The sequence below is a fragment of the Phallusia mammillata genome, chromosome 1 (assembly GCF_965637545.1).
Source record: "Phallusia mammillata chromosome 1, kaPhaMamm4.hap1.1, whole genome shotgun sequence".
NCBI classification, from domain to species: Eukaryota; Metazoa; Chordata; class Ascidiacea; order Phlebobranchia; family Ascidiidae; genus Phallusia; species Phallusia mammillata.
The window spans coordinates 32,575,723-32,601,097 of NC_137252.1; the positions used below are offsets into that span (position 1 = coordinate 32,575,723).

General features: G+C 36.5%; 6 protein-coding genes across 9 annotated transcripts; 2 read left to right on the forward strand and 4 right to left on the reverse strand.

Annotated features, from left to right (window-relative positions):
• The first annotated feature begins 211 nt into the window (after positions 1-211).
• LOC145209114 (uncharacterized) lies at positions 212-8,009 on the forward strand. 3 transcript variants are annotated; one of them, XM_080079361.1, is made up of 7 exons: positions 212-250; positions 369-528; positions 3,711-3,824; positions 4,195-4,290; positions 4,970-5,078; positions 5,593-6,058; positions 6,638-8,009. In XM_080079361.1, the coding sequence occupies exons 1-7, from the start codon at positions 227-229 to the stop codon at positions 6,914-6,916; spliced, it is 1,248 nt and encodes a 415-aa protein (XP_079935487.1). In that variant the 5' UTR covers positions 212-226; the 3' UTR covers positions 6,917-8,009. The 3 variants fall into 3 exon arrangements, with proteins under 3 accessions (XP_079935487.1, XP_079935489.1, XP_079935488.1); XM_080079363.1 differs by lacking the exons at positions 212-250; positions 369-528 and adding an exon at positions 2,146-2,234; XM_080079362.1 differs by lacking the exons at positions 212-250; positions 369-528 and adding an exon at positions 2,435-2,621.
• An 853-nt stretch (positions 8,010-8,862) lies between these two features.
• Positions 8,863-11,502, forward strand: LOC145209121 (uncharacterized). Its single transcript, XM_080079371.1, has 3 exons — positions 8,863-9,177; positions 10,534-10,655; positions 11,379-11,502. Exons 1-3 carry the CDS (start codon positions 9,079-9,081, stop codon positions 11,500-11,502), a joined length of 345 nt encoding a protein of 114 aa, XP_079935497.1. The 5' UTR covers positions 8,863-9,078.
• Positions 11,503-11,507: 5 nt separating this feature from the next.
• LOC145209117 (programmed cell death protein 6-like) lies at positions 11,508-15,226 on the reverse strand. Of its 2 annotated transcripts, XM_080079367.1 has the most exons (6): positions 14,819-15,226; positions 14,391-14,645; positions 13,775-13,902; positions 13,252-13,401; positions 12,072-12,240; positions 11,508-11,731 (listed from the first exon to the last, which is right to left on the reverse strand). In XM_080079367.1, exons 1-6 carry the CDS (start codon positions 14,831-14,833, stop codon positions 11,690-11,692), a joined length of 759 nt encoding a protein of 252 aa, XP_079935493.1. In that variant the 5' UTR covers positions 14,834-15,226; the 3' UTR covers positions 11,508-11,689. The 2 variants fall into 2 exon arrangements, with proteins under 2 accessions (XP_079935493.1, XP_079935494.1); XM_080079368.1 differs by lacking the exons at positions 11,508-11,731; positions 12,072-12,240 and adding an exon at positions 13,082-13,160.
• Positions 15,227-15,298: 72 nt separating this feature from the next.
• LOC145209116 (isochorismatase domain-containing protein 2-like) lies at positions 15,299-18,138 on the reverse strand. Its single transcript, XM_080079366.1, has 6 exons — positions 18,075-18,138; positions 17,623-17,786; positions 17,118-17,279; positions 16,536-16,691; positions 15,809-15,925; positions 15,299-15,522 (listed from the first exon to the last, which is right to left on the reverse strand). The coding sequence occupies exons 1-6, from the start codon at positions 18,136-18,138 to the stop codon at positions 15,370-15,372; spliced, it is 816 nt and encodes a 271-aa protein (XP_079935492.1). The 3' UTR covers positions 15,299-15,369.
• A 19-nt stretch (positions 18,139-18,157) lies between these two features.
• On the reverse strand, positions 18,158-19,219 carry LOC145209118 (adaptin ear-binding coat-associated protein 1-like). The gene has a single exon (XM_080079369.1). The coding sequence runs from the start codon at positions 19,043-19,045 to the stop codon at positions 18,359-18,361; it is 687 nt and encodes a 228-aa protein (XP_079935495.1). The 5' UTR covers positions 19,046-19,219; the 3' UTR covers positions 18,158-18,358.
• Positions 19,220-19,287: 68 nt separating this feature from the next.
• On the reverse strand, positions 19,288-21,225 carry LOC145209120 (uncharacterized). Its single transcript, XM_080079370.1, has 4 exons — positions 20,940-21,225; positions 20,090-20,276; positions 19,794-20,006; positions 19,288-19,726 (listed from the first exon to the last, which is right to left on the reverse strand). The coding sequence occupies exons 1-4, from the start codon at positions 21,121-21,123 to the stop codon at positions 19,678-19,680; spliced, it is 633 nt and encodes a 210-aa protein (XP_079935496.1). The 5' UTR covers positions 21,124-21,225; the 3' UTR covers positions 19,288-19,677.
• Between the last annotated feature and the right edge of the window lie 4,150 nt (positions 21,226-25,375).

The window sequence follows — 25,375 nt, forward strand, 5'->3', positions numbered from 1 at the left end:
TAAGAACTTGTATGTTGCAAAAATACTTTAATGCAAACATTTTACAAACAATTAAACAAAGTAGCGCTTAATGAATTTTTTTTATTCACATGCAATCGCCGTGCATAGTCCAAGCACCCTGGAGAAAACGTTTTTGTGAAGCTTTTGTTTTAACTTTTAGTCACTGTTGATATGGTGTTTAGTTTTTGTGAGAAATATCAAAGTGTGCTCTACTTGAAGACGTTTGATGCAAGTCCTAAATCAAAAGAAGGTTTCTATTTTTTGCACGTAAATTTGAGGTCATAGCTGTCTTGGTTTGATACAAAGCAACATAAAGTTTCGTAAATATCAGAAGTCTTGCAAATAATTACAAAAACGTCTATTTTCAGGCATGGGTTTGTAAAATAGGAATCACACTGCTGCTTATTGAAACCCCAAATGCATATGGACAGGTTACTATGGCAACAAGACTCCTGATTGGCTGGTTAACACTCATTAACCTTGTGAAAAATGGTCAGGCTTGGAACAACTCCTATCAAAGTGAAGATGGTATGTGACGTCACTATCGCTATTGTTGCTTGATAATCCCCTTCGCCCAGATTAGAGAACAACCGCATTGTTAAAAATGTGGAGAAACTAGTTCTCGGTCGTTGACAGCAGGCGTGTTCAAAGTACATGTAATTAGAACTTAATAAGCCGGTTACATTAAACCAGCTGTGTATTGCACAGTATAATTATTAGATTTTAAGATTTTGTTCGCGTTTCACGCGTTTTCTAACATTGCAGTAAAGTGTGAGAATTAAATGACTTTAAACTTAACGATGAAAAAGTTGTTTGTTTCATCATATGTATCTTTTTTTCGAAAATCCTCCAAAAAAGTAGATGTTTTCTTAAAAACACACACACAAAACAAAATCATTCAATGGGAGTACGACAAAAAAAGTTCGATTTAAATAAAAAAAGTTTAAGAAAACTAAGTGTGGTTTGAACAAATGTAAAAAAGTAACTTTGTTGTTAAAGTACTGAACTTTGCCGTAACAACAATTTAAGTAATAAACTGTGTTTGTAAAGTGTTTGTTAAGCGACAAAGTTTTCGTAGAACTATAACGTGACAACGACAGTACGTTGTCCTACCCAAAATAAACCAAAGTTTTATGAGAAAACCACATCACTGCGGAGTAGGGTAACATATGTGCAGATATATGTAGTTGTACAAATATGTTTTTTTATAGAATAAATAAAATGAATTTATCGTTTTGGTGGACATACGATTCTGCGTAAAATGTAAAAGCTATTTTCAAAAATTTCTTGTCTGGGTACCAGTCACCACAAAAGAATTCAGACCAATCTATGGGAAATTACAGTAATTTGACATTGGCTAAATTGCGCCGAAATGACTTTTTACAGAAAACGAACCCGCCCTTTTTGATATTGGTTTAATTTTAGGGCGGTTTCTTACTTTGTGGTGGTAAAGCTGTAAATTATATTACATAATACAAACAATCAACTAAAACGTACTTATTGCTTTAAAAACAAAAACACTTCGCAACTAAATGCCAATGATTTACCCGAATGAGTATAATAGTGGTCTTCAACCTTTTTTAAAAGCGACCCCAATTTAAATGAAAATTAAATCCGCATTTACATGCGACCCCATTTTTCCGATAGGGCGAAAAATAATGCCGAAATTGAAACTATTTTCACGTAAACATGCCCGCTTAATTTTCAAGTAGACTTTAAATATTAGCATTCAGCGTGCATTATTACGCTTAAATGTTAGAACGTCTGGAATTATCTGGAACTTATTTATAAATTTTAGCTTTCAATATAAACAATAGATTAACTGCATAAAATTAAACTTAGAAACACTCGAATCAAACTATGCTGCATTATATCTTGTCCATCAAAAATTTAAATCAGGTACATTCGGCGACATTACGCAACAGCGCACCAAGTGGTAAAAAATGATCCTTCTTTATAATCACAAGAAGCGGCAAAGAGTTTCCGTAAAATTCATAATTGTAGCAGAAAATCTGCGTCACATAGATTCGTGCTGCAGTCCACAACCGGTGTGCAGCAACTTGTCTGAACCGTTGTGAAGCCAAAAATGTTTCGCCTGAGGCTGTTAAGAATGCCGCCTGGCAAGTTTTTGATTCGCGAGTTCGGGTTTTGGAAAGTTAGCAAACATTAAACTGTAGTTACAACGCGCGGAATAATCATGTCGGAAAGATGGAAACGAAACGCTGAGGCCAGAGGTAACTACGTCATAATTAGTAATTTAATTACATCATCATCTGTAATTATGACGACTAAATTGCGATTGTCGTACAGATGTTTGTTTACTAATCAACTTGCCCCCCTGTGTACCATAAACAAGTTATAAATTACGTCATAGAAGTAGGGTTTAGGGGTACTGTGTACTTTATGGTTTCAAGGTCATTTGTTTTTCAACGTCTCAAGGTCATTTGTTTTTTAACGTCTCCAGGTTAAGCGCCTCGCTGTCCAAGTCAGAGTTTTGTTTTTGTTGTTCAAGTTGGTTTTCGGTTGTTGTCAAAAGTTTAGTCAGTTTGTGCACAGTTTTTAAAATTTTTAAGATTTAATGGCGCATGGAAAAGAACCGACTGTTGAGGTATCTAGCACTGGTAAGTTGTGGCCGAAGTTATTGCAAAGGGTCGAAAAAATACTTGAAATTGGTTATAATTCGCTTTGTTACAATTATGGACTGTAGATACCGGGTATCAACAACATAGTCCAACAATTTTCGTTCAAGTTTTTCTTTGCTTGTGACATGAATGACATTGCCACGTTGCCAAAAGTAGATGGTTTTACAGTTAATTCATTTATAGTAGAGTTGGGTGCACACGATACAGCTTGAGTACTGCACAGCTGTTATTGTTTACTTTTTAACTTAAAAAAGAAATACCTGTATGGGCTTTAATTCTTTTATCAAACAAAATTAGGCATTAGCTCAAAATATTCCTATTTGTGTGGGAATGTAGTGCTGTTTAACTGACCACCAAAATTTCGAGAGATATCAGAATACATGATCTCAAAAGACGACATGCTTTATTGTTCAAACGATTTAGCAACTACTAATGCCATTATCAGTACTGTGCAATATTGCATTCTTTATTACTTAATTTACAAAATTGTTTCTACTACATTTGACAAAATAAAGTTATTGTAAACGAATTGACAAACACTTGGCCAGAAGAGAACGAATTTAAATGTATTAGCCAAAGGATAGGATCTTTTAGGATCACTAAACCAACCATGAAAAGTAGCCTAGTCAATAATATGCGTGTGGTAAAATTTTGACACTAATAATAAAACCAGGCAGTCTTTAAACGTTTGCAATAAAATGTTATCAATTCATACGACTTGTTTATATTTTAAGTAGCTCGTTAGGGTAAGGTCTTGTTTTACGATTGGCCGTTCGTTGTACGACAAGAGTCATATGTGCAAATTTAACGACCAACCAGTATTGGACTGTCCAGCGTACACCTTCGCAACCCGATCGATTCGTAAGGTATGCGGCAAAACGTAACAAAGAGCGATTGTGACGCCCCGAGGCTGGCATACTGACGTGTCGGTGACCTCACGGACAATACATTGTTCGCTAACAATCGCTTGTAATTAGCTACATGTTGCCCATCAAATTCATAACCGCTTGAGTACATGTTATTTATTATGACGCGCGATTAACAATCAAACTCTTTGTGACGTCACAGATCACAATGTGCTGACGATTTTCCTCCCGATTCTCGCTGTAGCGATTTTGCTGTGCGCCGGTGGATGCTGCTATTTCGAAAAAAGACGGAAGAAAAGATTGAAGAAAAATGCGGGTAAGGATTATTTTTTGCTGTTGAGCTTTACTGGCGAAATATTTTCTGGATGCGGCCAAAATTGAACCTAAAGACGTTTCATCGATCTTGTTACAAATAAAATGTGTCATAGAAATCATAATATAAGAGTAGGAAGCAAACTTAAACCTCGAGACTGGATAATACTTCTGCCATTCAATTTTATGGCTTCTGATATTGAATCTTTATTACAAACACTTTACAGGACACAATTGAATCTGCTTAAAAGTGTTAACTTTATTATGAGTATTTGTGTATTAGTGGTATTTTACAAGGATTTGCAACAGATTTGGGTAACCAATAGGCTACAATATAAATGGTATATATTTTTAACATTTCGTTTTTTTTTCAGGAGCCCCAGCTGAGTCTGATTTCAGTGACACCGAATCGGTGATGACGACATCAAGTTCAAAATATCGTCCCTATTTACTTCCAACAGCTACTACTGGTAAAATTTGTTTGTAATCAATGCTAGTTCTTACCTGTAAATAAGGGTTACAAGTGGCCGAAACCAAAATGTAGCTCAGACTGGGAGCCAGAAACCCAGCCTGATGCCTTTTGAAAAAAGTCTGAAAGTTGGGTTTACCTAGGGAATTTTGCAAAATAAAATGTTGCCTAGTTTGCAGTTAGGCCTGAATCGAATCCGGTCTTACTTGCAGCTCTGTACATTGAATATACAGGTTTGCACTGGTCCAATTTAAAGCTTTTGAGTGTTTGCTATGCAAAGTTGCGTATATGCGCAAAATCAAAACACTCTATACTGCTATATGCAACTGATAGATACTTTTTGAGGAGCCCCACAAAGTAGGTCCTAATTGCTAAATTCAAATAAACAGTTGTTTGTTTGTTTGTTTCATTTTTATCCTCGGTGGGCGGGGAACGCCTGAATGCGTTATGCTCACAATGAGTCCGCCGAGCTGCCTGTTTTATTGCAAGTCCGATGATCATTTTGTATTTGATTTTTTTTCGATTTTAGGCAGTTGGTGACTTCAATTTTAGTTCAACCCATTGGAAACCATTTATTTTCCTGTTTATAGCATTAAGCTGTAGGAGTACGTTTCCAACATAGGTTTTCATGCGATTTGATAAAGTTTCTCGTCCAGCATACTGAAATGGTTTTGTTTTAGGTCGAACTTATCGAACAAACTCCCGTGCTGGCTCCGTGAGAGGATCAGTGTCCAGCAGAGGGAGCCCTTACGAAATCGAATCCAGTTACGGAGAGCCCCCACCCTACAAGTGAGTTTAATATTGCCCCCCAAAAATTTCAGAATCGGATTTAATAACTTCGTTGTTTTGTACCTATACAACGGCCAAACAGGCAACACGGTCCATAAGACCTGTTGTTTGATAAAAAAAAAAACCCACTATAGTGATATGCTGAAATTTGTTGTTGGGTAAATATAAAACTACAATAACTGCAAAACAGTTTGTGTGTACCAGAAACAAATTGGTACAGAGGTTTACAATTAGCAGTTATGTTTTGGATTAAACAACTCTTAAATATTGTTGCTAAGTAGTGGGTTCGAATCACAACCCATGTTAGATTTTACCAGTCCACGCCTTGCTATGTGGGATACTAAGTGACCGGTTGAATCGGAATCGCTCCTGCAGTAGGCCTGGCTAGTGTGATTTATATGTGAGTGTGCCGTGATCGCTGGTCTGCATCAACGCTCCAAAGCTGATCCCAATTATGAACTTATGTTCCTCTTAACTCTCAAACATTGTGTTCAATTTTATGCTTTTTTTGTAGCGGATCGAAATACTCGGACAACCGCCGGATTAATCGTTCCAAATCAATGCTGGACGTTCGCAACGACCAACAAAATCAACCAATCAGAAGAACCCGATCCACTCTCTCCCTTAACAGCCGTTATCAAGGACGAGACGCGAACGGTTCAAAATCACCATCACCGACGGCGTCTGAGTGGTCGGTCCGGACCGCCCCCCAAATCGGGGCCTATGACACGGATTATGACGTCACAGAACGCGCAATGTCCGTTGCGTCACTTCCGACCGGCGGCAGGAGGGGTAAACTCCGTCGTTCGGCGTCCCAACCCAATCTCAGCAGGACCCCTAAAAGGACCGGGACTTATCCTCAAGGAATACTGAAGCGCAACGAAAACGAAAGGTTTTCCGATGACGCAGCTGTGACGTCAAAACACACAGTGACGTCTGCAGATTCGGGGATGTACGGTGATGACGAAAGTCAATATCAGGTCAGTTTGTGTTGTGCCCACAGACGTGGGTTCGAATCCCGTAAGGCAGTGGTTCTCAACTCGTTTCAGGCCATGGCCCACCGCCCCAGTAAAAATAATGTCGTGGACCAATTTATTTTTGAGCAAGATCGAAGTACGCATACAAAACTACTATTTAGGCTTAAAACATAACTGTTTAAAATCGATTTTCAAGAAATGAGATACAATGATTAACAGCAAACATTTTGATACTCTTTCAATATATAATATGCAATCATCTCTAGTTTATCACCAAACTTAGTGGACGTCCTATGGACCACCCAAAAAGTCATCATAGACCACTAGTGGTCCTCCAGTGGAGAACCACTGCCATAAGGGACCTTGATGCTTGTGTTTGCGAAAAACAAAATAATTTAGAGAAATAAAAGCACTCGAAAACAAATAAAAATCCACCTTCACTTCAAACAGTGGCTAGTAACATATATTTCGAACACAACACAATGGCTATTTCTTACCCAATTAAACGGCTCGATAATTAAATTACCGAATAATCTTTGTGACGATACATTGAATTTATCAATGCAACAAACTTTTTTACAGGATGCTGGAAGACCATCATCTCGGCCTCCATCAGCTTTTGGGGGGAGCTCGAGAGGTTATTACCAAGGTTACCCTCAAAGTGGCGCGGGGAATCCTCCGGGGTACAACGACCAGCAGATCTACGCTATAACGCCGTCTGTAGCTTACCCCCAGTATCAGGGTGAATGGAATGGGGCCTACACCGCAAATTACGACCCCTACGCGTATAATGGGTCGTACTGGGATGACCAGAGCGCCGGAGGAGCGGGAGCTTATTCGTATGGAAGCATGATTTACTAAAAGACGCAACAAATCCGTTGTGTCGATTTCATTTGCAATCTTATTTGTACGGAGAACGGGGCAGTTTATCAGCTTTAGCTTCTTCGTTGTTGGGTTCGTGAGTTTGTGCTGCGCTCATCCGTTTCATTTCCGCGTTGTCTGTACAGAAAGGTTTAAATTTAGGCAAAGGGCACAGGGGTGCTTTAAACAATTGTTCACATTACATAATTTTCAACGGTTTACACTTGAAAAAAATATATAACTGAACATTACTGTACTCGGAGTAGGCCTTTTTATTTTGTTATGTTCAGAAAATTTCACATTAGGTTTCTTTCAGCAAGCACTAGCAATAAAGCATTGGCAGCAAAATGACCTCAAAGTATTTTTTGCTTGATAGGAGACACATATGTACTTCCAGTTGTATCTAAATTAGAGATGTACCGAATATTCGGTTTGCCGAATTTATTTGGCCGAATCGGCCACTTTTGCAAAGATTCGGTTTCGGCCGAATAATTTGTTGCGATTCGGCCGAAACCGAATCTTTTATGAACACACATTTAAAGCGTTAAGCGTGTCTTTCCTGCTTAGCACCAACAAAAATCCTGTCAGTTATTATATTTTTTACCACATTATCGTTTTCCCCACTGCAGACAACTAAATAGTAATTCATTGCCGGGTTGGAAATTATGCTTAAGGCAATGTTAAACCCCACAGAACTGAAATAAGGACGAAACACAACCATTCTGCACTAATTGCCTGGTAGATAAACTTATGTTTTAATGTCAAACGCGTACCGTACGACTTCGCGTGACGTCATAAATGATTCGGTTGATTCGGCCGAATTTATTCGGCAAAACCGCCGAATATTCGGTTTCGGCCGAATCGAAATTTCGCCGATTCGGTACATCACTAATCTAAATTAAGTGTCTAATATATTGTGCTTGCACTTACAAACATGTTTTGAGAAATCGTCACGTTTTTTGCATTACAATTTAATCAACTATTATTGACTTGTGTTTTTAATGCAATTCGTTTTTGTACTCCTATCATATAGAATCGTATAAAAAACTCAAGAAAATGCCTTTTACAATTTAATAAAACAAGTTTCAATCAGCACCTTTGGCATTCTGTTGTGTGTTGCGAAACTCTTTGGTGTCTTCCATGGAGTTTTAGTTGCAATGTAACCCACAGCGCACAAATATATGAGAGTGTAGAGAATTAGAAACGTCAAAAGCAGTTGCACAGTTTGATCTGGTTTGTCACCAACAACCAATTTCATCACTTCCAACGGTTCCAAACCAACCTAGGTCAAATCATTCAGCATCTTTAAGTAATAAAGCCATGTAGCTTGGATCTGATATTACTACCAATAGCCTAGTTAGAAAAATTTACAATGCTTATTTCACATGCTTACTGTGGTATTTGCGGCAGTTGTACCATCTCTGGTCACTGTTATAGTTTCCCGTGTAACGTTTGACATTTTGCTGTTTTGTACCGTTCGAAGCTAGTCCAATTTATTCATTGAACGCACAAACTGGAAACGACCAACTGTAATGCAAGACTATGCTTTGTGACGTCATATTACCCATTAATAAGCAACAAACCACCTGTAAGACTAACAGGCTGATAGTATTAGCAAGTACAACTGGTTTAGAGAAACGTTGTTTCGCATTGCGCAAAGTGTTGACTTTGGTAAGGAGTAACTAGTGCAGGTGTATGGGCATGCGCGGCCGCGGTGATGAATTTATGCAGCCATGGATTGATAAAAACTTTTTGGCTAGACATTTAGCTTTGAAAAACTGGTTTGAATGGATTTGCTGAGATGGAAACATAAACCATACTTGCCCAGTAGCCACGCCACACTTATTGTACACCTATTGTACAAACAATGAAATGACAAAGACTAATTTCGTTGAAAGCCAGCTTTAAGGGGAGGCATCAAAAAACAATAATATTCCCCCAAACGAAAACAGTTAATAATAATAATAAAAAACAATAACGTGAACGTGCTTGAGAAACTATTTCAAACAAACACAAAACCTTTAAAGTGCTTTCGAGCAAAACAAATAACCTCAACAGTCCCCCTTTAATTCTCGGTGTGTGGTCGTTTGCCACCACCAGACCTATGTTCGAGAAGTATCGTGAAGGCTGGCGCTTGTTGATTGTGACGAAACAGAGCAAAGATGGCATCAAGCTGTGGACCCTTCCATGAAGAAGCATTGAGAAGGCAGAGAGTTATTGACAAGAAACGTGCAGCTTTGCAAAGACTCGAAGCACAAAGGGTAAGTCATGTTAAACTGTTTTGCATTTACCGAATGAATGCAAACACTCTATTAATTGGTGTTTAATTTTTGCTTGCAAATTCATACCGTAGCACTTTTTACAGTCAAAAACAAAATACAACTTTATGCATTTAAGGAAATTAGCTGTACAACTTATAGCCGTAGAGTTAAAGATGAAAAAAATCAAAGGTCAGCAAAATGGTGACTCAAAAAAAGTTTGTAGACATGCTGGGACGTTTATTGCCCAAAACATGGCGTCTCCATGCTAGTATTGGCCTATTCAATTGCACCCTAAAAACAAAAAGGCCCAAAACTAGTTCAAGAAAATGCAGACGCCTTTAGCGCAATTTTGGGCTGCAATGTTAATTAGAATAGTCCATTGCAGCTATCTAAAAGTATATGAAGGTAAACAAACAAGATTTTGCCACACAGTGGAATTGCAAAGTCAAAACATTACCAAGCACAGAAAAATTCCAAACAGAAACTTTGTCATAGCACATACGATCTCTATGGGCAAGGTTGTTTTGCTGTGACCGGGCTTCAACAATGGGAAGACAATCGACTTGTTCTAGAATAAACATCAACATGTTACGGGTGAAGAAAGATTAGCCTTTAAATCGCTCATCCCCGCAATGTGACACCACAGAATGGGCATTGTTTCGTAACAATAACGCTACTTGTTGCGAACAATGATTTGGAACGCCTCTCCCAGGTGCTTGGCTGGAAATAGACTCTTTGTGTGGCGAGACCGTACGCATAGCGGCTGAATATCTAGCACGCGACTTGAATGAGTCCTCAAAACACTGTAACATCGATCTTCTTTACTATTTGTAATTGTATTTCAAACAGTTGCTAAAAACGATTTTTTTACTGATGTAGCCAAAATGCTTTTTGGTTTCGTTTTATCCTCGGTGGGCGGGCAACACCTGAATGCGTTCTGCCTGTTTTATTCCAAGTTTAGCACTTTTTCGACTCGAGGAGTAACTTTAATTTAGTTCGGTCCATCAAAATACAAGTAGCCGAGACAGGATTACAACCCACAACCTTGCGAACACAAGTCCCCTACGCTAGCCTCTCGGCCATATTGACAATAAAAATAGTTCCAAAACTGACGAACTTTTTTTTAAAAAAACTTTAAAATGAGGCACGATTTGGCTGCAAATGTCATTGAACATACCTAATCTAAACACGTAGCCTATATGCCGACATGGGGTCATCTGTAGAGTTGCCCGCTATTTGGGAGGATGTTACTAGGTTTTCTTTCCTTTTTTTTCCGAAAAAACGTCATTTGATTACTGCTAGTTTTTGTAAGCTTAATTTTAAAAGTCATAAATTAGAATATGACGTTTTTTCAAGGAGGACGAAGAGCGAAATGCCGCAGAGAAAGCAAATTTGGATGCTGAGATGAAACAAAAGAGACATAATGAAAAGATGAAGGAGCTGCAACAACATCTCAACTCCGTTAAAGACGAACGCGGGTAAGTTTAAATGCAATCTTGTGCTTAATGATCTTTCAAAAGGGTACGAGTCAGTTCAGTTCTAAAGTAGCCTGTTGGCTCAGCAAACAATATCGCCCAAAACTACAGCAACCTCCAAATGAAACTGCAACGTTAAAACCATGGTATGAAGTAAATGGAAAAAAAATATTGAAACGGCAGTTTACAACGTAGCTGCAGCGCATCAAGTCATGATCCACCGATTATGCCATCAACTTTTTTGCGCTCAACGTTTTAACGTTTCAACGTTGTGCAGCTATTTCCGTCATGTTTTCTTTCATCAAGCGAAATAAACTGAACTCATTTAAATAGACGTATAGTGCTTATGGTAACACTACTAATTCATACACATTTTATATCCTTATCGGCGAGCTATGTGCAGTTAACTATTTAAGTCCTCAAGGGGTTAAAGTTAATTTGATAACGGGCTATAACCACTGAAAGCCTAAATTTTGTCGTGCACTAGAACAACATTAGTTAAAACAAAAAATATGGCCTGCTCCTGTTGGGTTCGGAACATCTGATCGTGATTGAGATGTAATTTTGTAAACTTAACTTAAAATTGTATTGAAATCAGTCAGTAGATTGATAAAAATATATTAAATACTCAGGCCAAAAAAACAGCGTAAATTAATAAACCACATATTCCTTTAGTTAATCAAAAGCATAAGAGTGTCTACTACATGTTCTGTTTTACCTGTGCAGGTCGAAGAAGACTGTAAATGGAATCCCAAGAGATATCTACAAACAGATGAAAGTGAAGGAAAAACAACTAAGAAACAGTAATTTGGTGATTGGGCACCCAAAAGCCCTATGGGATGCAAAATAGACACATTTGATGCAATTAAAAAACAAGTTTATTTGGTAACATTAAGTAACAATCGCAGGAAACATATTTGAAATCTGATAAAATGAATAAAAACACATGGTAGTGCAGATATAAAACAAACCACATTTAAAAGCAATTGCATGGTATCGTTGGTATTAGGTCATTGGTTATATACACAGTAATTTTTTCACACAACATTCAAGGTATTGTCCAAGACCATCTCCAGAAACTAAAAAAACAAATAACAATTTTATAAACTAGCTTAATTAATTGTTGTTGTTTTAAAGTTGTACATTATTGTGGCAATAAATGAATGCAAAAACACAATAAAGCGTATAATAAAGCAAAAAGTTTAAGCCTTTAACATTTTTAACCATATTGTGCAGCTAGTAGTTTAAGTTATGCATAAAAAGCAATCTTGGCACTACAAAATTGAATCGAAGCGTTTGCAAAATGTTTTTGCATTTTACCCTTGTGATTTTTGACACTAAATGTGTGTAAATCTGTAGTTTGAGCTTATAAAAAAGGTAAACTCCAACCAAAGTTTCGCAGAAAGTATTTCAACAAACCTGCTCATAGCTGACTTGAATAACACCACTTTGGTTTGTGTCTTTGGCCCTGAATTTTTCAGTAAGAATTTGCAACATAACAGATACTTGGATGAAGTCATCAAAATCAATTGTATTTGCAGAAGATTTGTCAAAAACACGAACAATCATCTTGCAAAAGTCAAAAGACCTAACAAAAAAGAATTTGTTTTGTATTACACAGTTTACAGGAAAGGGAAAAGCATGCATCATTCAGTTTGTGTTTAGGCATAGAATAAAAACAGGAAGTTTTACAGAGTAACTGAACAGCTATAATCCTAGTTTTAGCTGCATCAACTTGTGAAACCATATTTTACGGTACAAAATGTGACTAAACCTGAGCCTTGTAAACATTTCTACTGTCTGCCAACTTTCTGAAACTGTAGATTAATTTTATAAACAACAAAATGTAGCTATGTTAGTACTAATTAACTTTAATGCTTTTAACACATACACTTACTAGAAGTTTGCTTTAAATTTGCATTGACTCCACTGGATCAGAACTACTTTCACTCACAATGAAAAGAACTCACCAGTTTTTTTTTCTCTTGTAACATTATTGTAGTATACTCACCTTTTGTTGTTGACACTCGAAACTACCTCATGAAGTCATAACTAGTTTACTAGCAGTAGCTACTATTTTACCGGTCTTCAGAAAATAAACAATAACTACTGCACTTGTTGAAGTGGTTCCAAACTATGCATGCCTTACTAAAAGCTGAAAAGCATGCGATTCACCTTAAGGAGGTTTGACAAACAAGACTGTGCATCTCAGTTGGTAAATCAAAATCCCCTTATAAGTTTGTGTTGTGGGTTTGCATTTCACAACAACTAGAATCTAAAGGTTGACACATGGAAACAACATTCTGGAACTTGAGGCCTACCACATGGAAGTGCCAAGAAAACAACCTGATTTGGTGTACTTACTCTTTGCTGCATCTGAAAGCTGACCTGATTTCAGGATACAGTCAAGACCTGACATGTTTCCAGCACCTGCTAACTTACATTTAATCCACCAATTCTGTGTGTCTATGTACTTCAGTTGGCTTGGTACCATCCTCTGTTATAGTTCTGTCAACAGTTCAGATTATAATCGCATCTACATTTTTCTAAGATATGCTTTGATGCAACAACTTTTTACGGTTAGTATTTAATTACTTACAATCGATAGCCAAAACTTGTAAAAGCCTGGTGAAGTTCTTGGCAATCAATATTTCCCGATCTGTCTCTGTCATATGAATCAAAGCATTGTCTCCACGATTGAATAAATTTCCACAAGGACTGAAATTCGGTGAGGTTTATGGTTCCGTCTCTGTGCATGTAAGGTAAAACATAACGCTTTATTGCTGCCTGATTTTGTTACAAACTCTTAATACTTTTCACAACAACTAACATGATACAAGTTAACATAATAGATTACTCGAAAAAGTTAGTAGTTTGTTTCGCTTAAGGTTGTACAGCAATTTATTGTTTTGTTCATACAGTTATCGTGATAAAATTTACCAATAAAAAATACAAACATTTTAATAACAAACCCTAAAAACAAAGAAATTGCACTTTTAAAGTAATTGGAAAAATCAACTGGAGTGTATATGTAAAGGGTGTATGCAAAAGCAAATATTGAAATGGGTGTCTGTTTTTTTGCAAAGTAATAAATTAAACTGTACTACATAGCATATATCTACTTGTTGCTGTCAAACATTCCAATCATAAGACGACAAGTTTCATGGTTAAATTGCTTCATCTTATTGTTCATCAAAGCTTTGCGAAGTTCCACGGCTGTGATTTTGCCAGATCGGTCCTGGTCCACTGTCTAAGGGGGAATAAGAACATTGAACAACATTAAACAAGTGAACAGGCAACGTTTTTGACATCATTATAACTTTATTGATGATAATGGTTTAACAAAATAGCAATGTGAAACTATTTGAAACAGCAGACAATGACTGAAAAAGAACAGATATTAAGCAATTATAGTTGAGCCTATCAAGAAGCTAAACTGCCTGTTAAACAACAACAACTATGTAGTTGCTTTATTGTTCTAGTTTAAGCTTTGGTTTCACATCTGGTTCACAGACAGTATTTTGGTGAACAACTGCAGCACTACCGCACCTACACAGATAAACTATAAAATCCACTAATTTTATTTCATAGTGCAACAATATGCCACATTTTTTTCTATTTTGATTTATTGGTTCCTTTTTTAATCTTTGAAAATGAGTGTATATTTTGTGTCAAAAAAACTCTACTTTAGCATGATGCGTATCAAAAATCATATAATTGTGTTAGTATTATAAATACCTGGAACCATTCAAAAACCATTGGATCGATCCCTGGTGGGCATTGGGGTTGTTGGTTGTATGATCCCATTGGAGCACTTGGGGTGCTGGGGCCACCCGGGTAAGGGTTTTGTTGTCCATAAGGCTGACCCTGACCATACGCAGCTTGCTGGCCGTATTGACTTTGTTGGCCATATTGTGACTGTTGACCATAAGCACCCTGTTGGCCATAAGCACCTTGTTGCCCGTAAGGTGCCTGCTGGCCATAAGGTGCTTGCTAAATAATTCAAAAACAATTTTAGGTATAATTTAGAGATTAATTAATAGAAGTTTGGGCTGTAAGTAGAATTCATCTTATTCACAGTTAAAAAATAACTAAATAAAAACTAAACATGGGTTAATCTAATTATGAAATAATATATCTAAAACATTTATTCTGAAATTACTTACATTTGGATACGACATTTTGGGCTGTCTGAAACTTGAATGCTTTACAGATGGAATATAAGTAACATATTTTATTGCAAATAAACAGTAGGATCTAAAACATTTTTAACAAATTTAGTCCACAAATAAAACGGCTAAAGCTACAATGAAATAGTGCGTAACGTATTTATTACATTACAAAACCTAAGTCTTTTCGTTTGCTTGCAATTGCAAAATCTGCTAAACTGGGTTGGGACTTTACCTACTGTTGACAATTAGTCACGTGACACAATTTGGCGCCCGACTGAATAATTAATTTTCTCGGGGAGTTGGTTTTGCCTGTTTTTAATTTACAACAAGAAAATCAATAATTTTCAAAACAAACATCTAATTAACATCAACGATGGCAACTTGTTTGGCTGCTAAATGGACAAATAGATAATAAACTTAAATCATTTTCTGTGTTATTGTAAAACACGCTAATTTCGTTTTTATTCAATCATAAACAATGGGAGCAGTTTATTAGAAAATTGCACAAAACGTAAAAAATTAAAATGCCAACAGATAATCTTCAATTAGATGTTGCTTTTCATGATCAGTCCAGTGTCTGGCGGAGAAATTTTAATAATTTGTTGAATTTCTTTGAACTTAGGATGATTTTTGTCTGCAACCCATTGCAGTAACACAGTCTCACAAGTTGTAACAAAAGCTCCCAGACTTCGTAACCTCTAAAAACATAATGCAAAAATAATGAAAACAAAAACATATACAAGAAAAAATTTAGCCTAAAAAGAGCTCCATTTTTCAGTCAAAGTAACACAATATTAACTTTTTAGCAGTTTTTTTTGCAATGATAAACTAAAGAATACACAGAGATTAATTGGCAACTGTAGAACGGAAAGGAAGTTTGGACTGTCACATGTTAATTATCCCAAATCAATAAACTGCTATCACAAAGACCAAGACAATCAACTGCTGCATGTTTGAGTGAACTGAATGAAACAACATGATTACCTCAAAAGCCAAATGCCGATCAGCTTGAGTTCTCGAAGAGGTTGCATCAGCAATTATATGAACATCGTAACCTCGTGTAATAAGATCATGTGCAGTTTGTTGAACACATACATGTGCCTGTGAATTTACAAATCACTTTGCTTTAAAATTGAAGACATGTTTACTTTTACTAAAATTTAATTTGTGTAAATTTAATTTAAGTGAAAGATTTTTGTGCATTTGGGTTAGCATTTTGGGGCAAGACTGTTAAATATATGGCAACCTAGTTCAAACACTTTTCAGATAACCATAAAAAATAAGCTTAAAACTACCTTTAGTTCAGTGTTTCTCAATCTTTTGGGGCATCTAGACTACTTTTGCCCAAGCGATTATGATTTCTGTGTTTAAGTTTTGGTATCGAGATTACGTGAGGTTGTCGCCCGTTTGTCTCGTGGTGTGGCTAGATTGCTGTGTGTGTTTTGTATCTGTAATTATCGTGTTTAATCGTTGGATTCTATTTGAATAAGATCGTACAGGCAAACTAAGGTAATAACAAAACTGATTTGGTGTTCTACAAAAAGTGTGGAGCGTTACAGTCATTAAAAAGTTGTGGTAACTCATTTCAGTCCATAAACCCTGGGTTAATAAACAATGTTCTGGTTTAACTTGGCCATGAACAGTAGTGATTATTCTGCGTTTTGTCTTGCTAAAATAGCTTTGCAGAAAAGCTGTATGAAATCTTTCCTACCTCCACACCAAATAACACAACAGATTGCAAATGAACTTGTGACGTAAGAAATTCTACAATTTTTGGGGTCATCATCGAGAATTTAGTCTTTTCTTCCAGGACTGCAGCATGACCAATATCCAGTTCTTCAACTGTTTTTCCCAAACCTTTTGGGTACTACAATATAAACCAGAAGTTGTCAGTCTGGAGTATATATTTGTAAATTTGTGTTCAGATTTGGAACCTTTTAAACACGCTAATTTACTTGTCATGTCAAAGTAACAATGATTTTTGTGTGTAAATTAGGTTTCTACCAGTTAAACTAAATAGTATTCAGAAAGCATGCAAAAAGTATGCAACAGAAATGAGTGGCACTAATACATCAAAATATTCAAACATGAGCAATGAGATACTATTTTTTTTAACATTACTAAAATGTTCTAATTTTTTAACATGTAAAACAAATGAGTAAACCATTAAGCATGCCAAAAACATCCAACATCTAAGTTACAAGCTCTACTTTGTACAGGCAATTCAGGTTATATCATACAGTTAAATATTGACAATTTTATTTTATAATTCAGTTAAACCTTAAGAACTGACCTGTTCAGTGACAACCAATGGAATTCCAAGTTTTTCTGACGTTTTTAAAACTCTGTTACCGACTTCAGCAATTTCAGCAAAATATTTGATTGCGGGTTTAAATCGTTCTTGCATATCACAACAAAATACAACACTGGTAGATGGAGACAGGTTTCCCACAGACTAAAAACATTTTTATAGTTTAGAGATGGCTAGAAGAGAGGGGCAATAATCATTTAAACCACTTTAAACCCACTTTTCATTAATCAGGATCTTTGCTAAATTCCAACAAATTTAAGGTACAAAGGATTTGTAACATAAACTAATCAACATCCGTTAATCCAGGTCTTTACCCAATCTGGACTAATTTTTTGGTCCAAACTAATCCGAATAAATCAAGATTTGATATATTTTCATGGTTAGGGCAGAGTTTTGTGCAAACCTGCGTTTTTTTAACGGACAAAGTCACATCAAGTTTAATCTCTATACTCTCATTAAACGCAAACAAGTTTTATTATCATTTTACCTTACAACTTATGCCCTTGTATTTTTGCATGCCTTCATTTGCGACATGATCTTCTGAAATTTCAACCCAAGAGTTCCAATCCGACCTCCATTGTTGAATCAAACTGATAGACTGGTTTTGAAATGTGGATCGCAATAATTGCAAAAGACTCCTGTTGGTTGTTCCTAGAAAAGCAATGAAAATTAAAAATGCATTCAACAGTTAACATTTATGACTCAATTATGTGAATTTGCAACACATAATATATTTTAGACAACATTTATCTCTCTATTTTTTCTTTAGATGGAATAAAAAAAAAACTGCATGCATATTTAGACACACAATTTGGGTTTTGAAAGTTATTAGGGAATAATTTGTCTTTCAAGATGACTAGCACAAATTTTAAAACATTGAAAAGTTGATACCCATGCGCTGGCTTGTGCTTTTCTACTAATGCAAACACATTGATTTACCTTCGGAGATTTCCACACATTTTGCTTGGTTATCAAATACTAGTAAACATTTAAAACTACTCATTTTGTTGTTCTGGAACAAGCTAAGATGAAAATGTTACACATTTACAAACTGAAATAACATACAAAATTTGTGCATGATTTGATAGATAGAGATACTAGGAAATGAGACTTATTATAAGTTAATGTTACATACACACATTAAGTACTAAGTTGGCATACAAGCAAATGAAATGATACAACTACGCTAAGATTGCACAACATGTGTTAAAATTTCACTTTTATCAAAATTGAACCCAATTGCCGCCTCCAGAATTGTTCGATGCACTGGAACTGGAAAATTCACCCCACTCTGAATTGTCTGTCTTTGGTTCAACAACAGCTCCGCCTGGTGGTTTGACTACAGGAGCCCCACCCGGTGGTGGAGGTAGAAATATCCCTCCAGCCTTTGCTGCACCCTGTGGCCGTGGTTTGGCTTGTGTTTTATTTGCCCCTTTGTTTCCGATATTAATTCGCATTGTTTGTCCTTCTTTCAATTGCAAGTTTAGGTTTGGTTGGACTGCTGGTGTGCTTTCAATGGTTTCTGCAGTTTTTATCTGTTTAAAATGATCCTGAAGAGCTACATTAAAGTCAAAGGCGTCGCCACGGTCGGCAAAACCGGCTCCGATAAATGCAGTCCTGCCATTATCATCCATGATACGGAGCACAAAATATCGCGAGGAATCGGTCACAGATTCTACACATATTCCTGGATATATATCAATGGGGGCTTTGGCAAAAAGTTTTCCATCTCTGTCTTCTAACTTCACTGAGAGTCCTTTTCCTTTGACAACAATTCTCATTCTGCCTGTCCACTGAGGTTTGTCCAGTCCCCAGTCTGCAGCTTTGTAACCTCGGTTTGAAGGCCTTGGAGGCAGTTTGTACACGAAGCATTCATTCTTTACCAGCAGAACTCGTTCGTAATCGTCCATTGTAAAAACCAGTTTATTAGGCGTTATGTACAAGCAAACTGTTGTTCTTTTAAAATACGACCTATGCTCTTAATTCAAACCAAAAAATACGCAAAACACTTTTAGTTAACAGTTTTAAAATAGTGACACAATTTGCCAAAAATAAAAAATCTGCAACTGACTGGCTGCCCCCGCCCCAAGATCTCATCGGATTGTAAATACGAGACTATGATATCCGATGAGAGAAGGTTATTGCAACAAAAGTATTGTATTGTATTGTATTAATTTTGAAACCGTGCATGAAAATGGTACATAGGAATACGAAAACACTACACTAGCGCCACGGAATCGGGAAACAGCTGCAAAAACCTCGTTGAAAATACGCCAATGTCAAAATTTTTACAAAAAAGGACATAATATTGTCAGACGCAGCAGCCGCACCCTTAAAAAGACTACGTTATAAACAGTAAGTCATGTCGGATATCTAATCAATATTTATTTCCGAAGAATTGCAGTTGCTTTGCGCAAAATCATGCGTTTTTAAACAAGGTACATCGCGTGTTAACGAAAACTTTTATTGCAAATCAACAATATTCACAAAGATTGGTCGTTTTAATTGATTCGTTTGTACATCTTTGATCGCCGCTTGATTGTTACCAGAAGGATTCCAATTCTTCTGCAACGCCACTCTTTTCTCGAATGCTGAAAAACACACACTATACGTAAGTATTTGCGGTATTTGCGCAAATACTTGCTTAATTGTACTTACATGGCGTACATGTCCTGTTTAAATAGCACAGTCACACCATCAGATAGGCCCAGGGCCGCAGCAACTCGTTGTTTTTTATTTGACAAAAAATTGGTAAACTGTGCATAGTCGGCGAGATCAGACTTGACACAGATGCTGCCAACAGCCCCACACTCGTAAATAGACCTCTTCAAAATAAAATTGGTCCCAATCACATCTCTAGATCCGTTTACTCTGTGAATAAATGGAGACATTTTTTATGTGAAATAAGACACTTTTCTAAATGTTAAAAAATACAGAGAATAATTTTAACTTACACAGGAAATGCAGCATCACATTTCACCGGGCCATTCTCGAAGAGTTCCTTCAAACCAACTGGCATTTGAACCATGTGAGTTCCATTGTTGAGAAAAACACGCCTTCCCTTGAAAAAGAATGTCTGAAAGTCTTCGGCGGCTTCGTCAGGAAGCATGTACGATGCACCACGGACTCTGCCCTTAAGCTCTGCAAAATGTTTTCGTTTTATTCCAGTTACTTTGGTCAACAAGCCTATTGGGCCACAGTTATGCGACAATTAATGTTGATTGACCATTGAATCAATACATATTGTATCTTTTTGATTGTTACGCACCACATTAAAACGCAATATTGTGCTTGACGTGCGCTAAAATCACTTTATTGTGAGCTCTTTGGTGCTTATTTCTGTGAAACTCTGTCGCTATGTTTTCTTGCACCAAGTAAAACAAACTTCACTCAAACAACCTTTCTTTCGACCTCTGTTTTGGCAAAAAGATAAATTTCGAAGCAATTTCAATCAAATAATGAAGCATCAGGGCTCATAAGAGTTCATTGGGGCCATATCAAATTTGAACAAAAATCGGCAGTTACTGACGAATTTTTTACTGTTGCTTCCAAATTAAAAAAATGCTACTGATCGCCCAATAGCCCTGTGCCAGGATGTTTGAAGATTTTAACCGAGTTTATGTTAGTAATGTGTCCACTGCAGAACTGTTGCAATTCTTTCGCAACACTTTTTGCTTAGCTAGTTTTGCCTTTAGTTCCAACGGCCATAAGAGATTATCCAAGTTATCTGCATACAACAATTCAAAGATTTTGCAAAGCCATTAGGTTAAACCAAGGCGGTCAGCTTGGTAAAGGTTTACTTACTCAATCCAAAGAATTGGTTCTTTTTTACAGTTGCAATCTTCGTGAAGGTTGTTCCGTTCACATCATACAAGGTGTTGTTTTCCGAGCCGAAGAAAAATGCCAAACTTGGCAGCATTGACAAACTGCCCAACAGTTTAGCATCTACAATAGCAACAACAGCCAGCAAAGCAATAACACCCTTCATACTGCTTGTGTATATCTTCTGAATGTTAAATCTATCCTTCGAGTTAGATTATAAAGTCACAATCCCATAGCCCGCGGCCTGCACTGTCCACTTTTACGCGCGCCTATGTATATATACTATTGTGACATAAGAGAAGGCCTATGACGCCACAACGAAGGGCCGACGTACTTTACCCGCGGGTTGTTTTTGCAGGCTGTGCGGAAAGTTGGTGGCGTGCGGCAAAATAAAAACCGGTATTTCCGAAAGCCTTTCTCCTATACTTATTCACACTTTGAAACCAAATTCGGTTGCAATGTGAGCATGACAATTCAATAAGCTTACTGGAACCGTAATGATTAGCCCATGCCAAAAGTGATAATTATATCGCAGTAGAATGTTGATCAAAAATTGATCTAATTGGAGTTAAGCTTTCTGGACACAGAAGAGACACTAACATCTTTTACCCTCGATCGACCAGTGGTAAATCATAAAATATGGTTGTTTGCGATGTTTCCGACGATATGACATGGATGAAGGTTTACAACACTAAAATGATGCCAAAACCTGCAACAAATTCTGTTTAGAATTTGGACATTTAGAATGTTTAAACGATATTATGCAAATAACTATAAAACTTTGCAAACAAAAATACACGTTGATTTGTAATTGGGCTATTTTCTGGCAAGTGTTGAGGCATGTACATGCTAATTAACTACACAACATGTAATAAGATCCAGCGAAATTTTACAACAATAAGATGTCCAGTGCAAAATGACAGAGATTTGAATCTTCGAGAGACGACATTTAAACATCCTACTTGTATAAGAAAGCTGTAAATGTCACCTCGCTGGTTAAATCACCAATCTTACAGACCTATAGTCTTTATTCAAAACCTAAACCGTCTTTTGATTATTTCTTTATTTTTACAAATCTTTAAATCTTGGTGAAAACGAGACTTAATTAATCAGAATAGATGACTGCTTTGTTATTACTGTTCGTATGCAGTGTCTCTTTGTTTGTACGAACCTGGCAGCCAGTATGGTGTTTCTATGACGCAACAAGGGTAAAGAGGAAATGTAGAATGTGCAATTGTTTTGACGTATGTTGCAGGTGTTCATATCTGATTGTGGTATTGTCCATTTACTTGCTCGGTAACTGCTGAATTGTACTTGATTACTAGTTGGGCTTGTTTTGTTCTGTATAATTAATGATTTAAGTAAGCTTATCGGAATTACTTTATGTAAGCTTTTGACATTATCTAATAAGGGCACAAAACGTGAAAATGTTTAAAAATGTTAGGTGTAACAATATTAAACCTTTTTGTTGTTGAAGATTTAGGCGTAAACAAATGTTAGACCAGTTTGTTTTGGATCTTTACAGGCCCGATTTAGCTTACAAAAGATGATAGAAAAGATATCTCTGCTTCACTTATCAGCAATAGACTTTTTGCTACTGTATTTATAAATTCGTCACTGGCTTTAGGTTGCACTGTAGCCAGAATGAATCCTTAGCTTACTTCCGAGTTTAAACTGAGATATAAATAAGCTGATAATGATACAAGCATTGAGTAATGCCAAACTAACTTGAATATGCAGTTTATCTAACATGACAATATGATATGAATGCACTAAATGTAAGTTAGTAAAATATGGACAATGGTAATGTGATTTCAAGTAAAGGAAGCCAAGAAAATCAAGTTAAAGAAGGGTTAATGCAAAAGTACAGTAGGTTAATGTTTTTTTCCGTAAAAAACAGAATTTAACATAGTTTTAATGTTTGTTATTTAACTGTTAGACCGACTTCTTAACAAGATCTTTGATGTTACGGTGAAAGACGATAATGGGAATGAGGTTAGCAATGAGTTCCATCAGGTGGGTAATAAATTAGTCAATTAATCACATTTATATGGTAGCTATAGTTTCAATATTTACGTGTTCAAGTGTTTGGTATATGTTGCTTGATAAAAGATGTAATAGCAACGCAATTGATTTGAAACAATTCCAAAGCCGGAAACTCTGCGAAGTTAACACGTTATGAAGCGTAAAAAGTAAAGGGCACCATGGGTAAAAACTGGTAATTAAACGACTTTCGTCCTACAAATAGAGTGATTACAAACGTCATGTAAGTTTTATAAGAGCGGATTAATATGGCGCACTAAGGCGAAATATTACTTGAGAGATTTGGTGGGACCAGTCGTGAAACAAACAACAACCACTTATGTTAGGGCAGTGGTTCCCAAACTGTGGGCCATGGCCCAGTACTAGGCCACCAAGAAATTTTCAATAGGCCACAAAGCCATTTGAATAGATTCTACTGTTTTGTTATACTGTAGATATTATGCGCTTTGTTTTGAAAAACGTAATTTTTGCAAAGAAGTCCGAATCTTGTAGCCAAATTTCAGGAGCATGTATCTCATTAAAAATAAATTGCTAGAAAATTTCGCCTGTTTTTGAGTTATTTTTTTGTTTGTGCCCAAATTTACAGCACGTGGTGGGCCACGAATCGCTATTAAATAGACATTTGGGCCACAGACCAAAAAAGTTTGGGAACCCCTGTGTTAGGGGAAGAGGGTGGGGTTTAAGAAGAAAGAAACCACTAAAAAACTTTGTGGTATTTTCAAGGCCTGAAAAAAGTACACACAGAAAAAAATCCTGATTGAAAACCGATATACTTGTTGTTGGCACTTACTCGGTTATAGTAGTGTGACAGTGTTGTTGACAGTCTTGTGTCTAACAGCGTGACTAATTGAACTGTTGTTTTGTGGATGGCCTCAGTTCGAACCCATTACTCACGTAATTTGTTCGTTGCACATTTGTTCACGGTGCTACTGTGTCATGGACTTGTCAAATGGTGAAACTATTATATTTTTGATCTCTATGACGTCATAGTTTACCTTGCGCTTTTTTATTAATTGTTTGACACGACCCAAGTCTACACTATTATGGATTATAACCTTTTGTATGACCAATGCTTAATGATTATTATGACCTAAAGCTTTTGTAAAATCTTTTGAGAATAAAACAAAGCGCCTTTTTGCGTTCATTTGGGCAAGTATATTCTCTATTTCCTTTATTGTGTATGTTATTTTCTTGTAATTTTTTATTACTGAAGAATCTATATCAGGCTTTCTTAACTTAACCATGCCCGGACTATGCGTTTAGTAAACTTCGCTAGGCGGAATTTGTGAAACGAATTATATGACACACAACATGACAAGTGTACACCATTCGTATACTAACTTCCACAAGTTTTATCAAGACCTCTTTTAATCGCAGTTTGCACGTTTCGGTTTTAAGAAAGAGATGGTGGAAAAACTTAAACAGCTCGACAAGACAGTTGTTAGCAAACAACTGAACTTCAAAGACACTAAGGGTTTCACTCCTCTACACTACGCAGTTGAACACAGACATGTTGAGATGTGTAAATTACTCTTGGAGAATGGAGCGGGTAAGTAACATAGGCAATTAACGTTGTTTTGAGTAGTGGTGCACCAAAGTTAAGGCTGGCCAAAACATTTTAATCTAATATACAGTTTTGAAGATGTTTTTTGAAGATTTAGTCGCATTTGAACTTTTAAATGTTTGAAAGCAATTAATGTCTAAATTTTGCAACCCTCTTTGCTAAAACGTAAATTAACAAAGATTGTTGTCGCTACTGTACAGAGCCCACGTTGTTTTGGAAAGTCGTAAACAAGTACTATTTTTATAAGAAACTTAACTGTAAATTGTCAGTCTCAAAGCAATTTTGTCAATTCAGTTTTCTGCTGATAGAAAATCTTCTGTTGATTGAATCCAACTTTTTCAGATGTCAACGCTTGTGACAATAAAGGCAAAACTGTTCTTCATATTGCGGCATATTTAGTTGACCCGGAAGACAAAAAGCCCCAAAGCACCCAACTTATTAAAAATATATTTGAAGTAATGTAGCTCTTTTACATTGTTTTAGTTTCTTCTAAAAAACAACAACGTTTGAAAACATGCTGATCTTATATGATACTGTTAATCAAACCCAAATTTTGAAGCATTGGCCTAAATGTTTGCAAATAGTTTTGCGTATCTGTAAATAGTCTAATTTCTGTAAATGGTCTAATATCTAAACTTCCACCACGTAACTTCAACAACACACTGGCGTTGAGCATAAACGTTAAAATTGCATGAACCTAGCGTCAATTCTCTTCAGGTACTCTTTAGTGCAGGAGCCATCATCAATACGAAAAACAATGATGGGCAAACTCCACTTCATTGCGCATGCTTGGCGGGAAATACTGAGGCAG

Excerpts from the sequence above, each read along its gene's own strand:
- LOC145209114 (XM_080079361.1), top strand. The coding sequence starts at position 227 with ATGCAAGTCCTAAATCAAAAGAAG. Across the intron at positions 251-368 it reads AAGTCCTAAATCAAAAGAAG|GCATGGGTTTGTAAAATAGG; the intron begins GTTTCTATTTTT and ends GTCTATTTTCAG. Across the intron at positions 4,291-4,969 it reads ACTTCCAACAGCTACTACTG|GTCGAACTTATCGAACAAAC; the intron begins GTAAAATTTGTT and ends GTTTTGTTTTAG.
- LOC145209121 (XM_080079371.1), top strand. The coding sequence starts at position 9,079 with ATGGCATCAAGCTGTGGACCCTTCCATGAAGAAGCATTGAGAAGGCAG. Across the intron at positions 9,178-10,533 it reads AAAGACTCGAAGCACAAAGG|GAGGACGAAGAGCGAAATGC; the intron begins GTAAGTCATGTT and ends CGTTTTTTCAAG. Across the intron at positions 10,656-11,378 it reads TCCGTTAAAGACGAACGCGG|GTCGAAGAAGACTGTAAATG; the intron begins GTAAGTTTAAAT and ends TTACCTGTGCAG.
- LOC145209117 (XM_080079367.1), bottom strand. Across the intron at positions 13,903-14,390 it reads TGGTTTTTGAATGGTTCCAG|ACAGTGGACCAGGACCGATC; the intron begins GTATTTATAATA and ends ATTCCCCCTTAG. Across the intron at positions 13,402-13,774 it reads GGAATGTTTGACAGCAACAA|AGACGGAACCATAAACCTCA; the intron begins GTAGATATATGC and ends TTACATGCACAG.
- LOC145209116 (XM_080079366.1), bottom strand. The coding sequence starts at position 18,138 with ATGAGTAGTTTTAAATGTTTACTAGTATTTGATAACCAAGCAAAATGT. Across the intron at positions 17,280-17,622 it reads ACAAGGGCATAAGTTGTAAG|TCTGTGGGAAACCTGTCTCC; the intron begins GTAAAATGATAA and ends AAATGTTTTTAG. Across the intron at positions 15,523-15,808 it reads ATCGGCATTTGGCTTTTGAG|AGGTTACGAAGTCTGGGAGC; the intron begins GTAATCATGTTG and ends TTATGTTTTTAG.
- LOC145209118 (XM_080079369.1), bottom strand. The coding sequence starts at position 19,045 with ATGGACGATTACGAACGAGTTCTGCTGGTAAAGAATGAATGCTTCGTG.
- LOC145209120 (XM_080079370.1), bottom strand. The coding sequence starts at position 21,123 with ATGAAGGGTGTTATTGCTTTGCTGGCTGTTGTTGCTATTGTAGATGCT. Across the intron at positions 20,007-20,089 it reads TGTGATGCTGCATTTCCTGT|AGTAAACGGATCTAGAGATG; the intron begins GTAAGTTAAAAT and ends ATTTATTCACAG. Across the intron at positions 19,727-19,793 it reads AAACAGGACATGTACGCCAT|CATTCGAGAAAAGAGTGGCG; the intron begins GTAAGTACAATT and ends TGTGTTTTTCAG.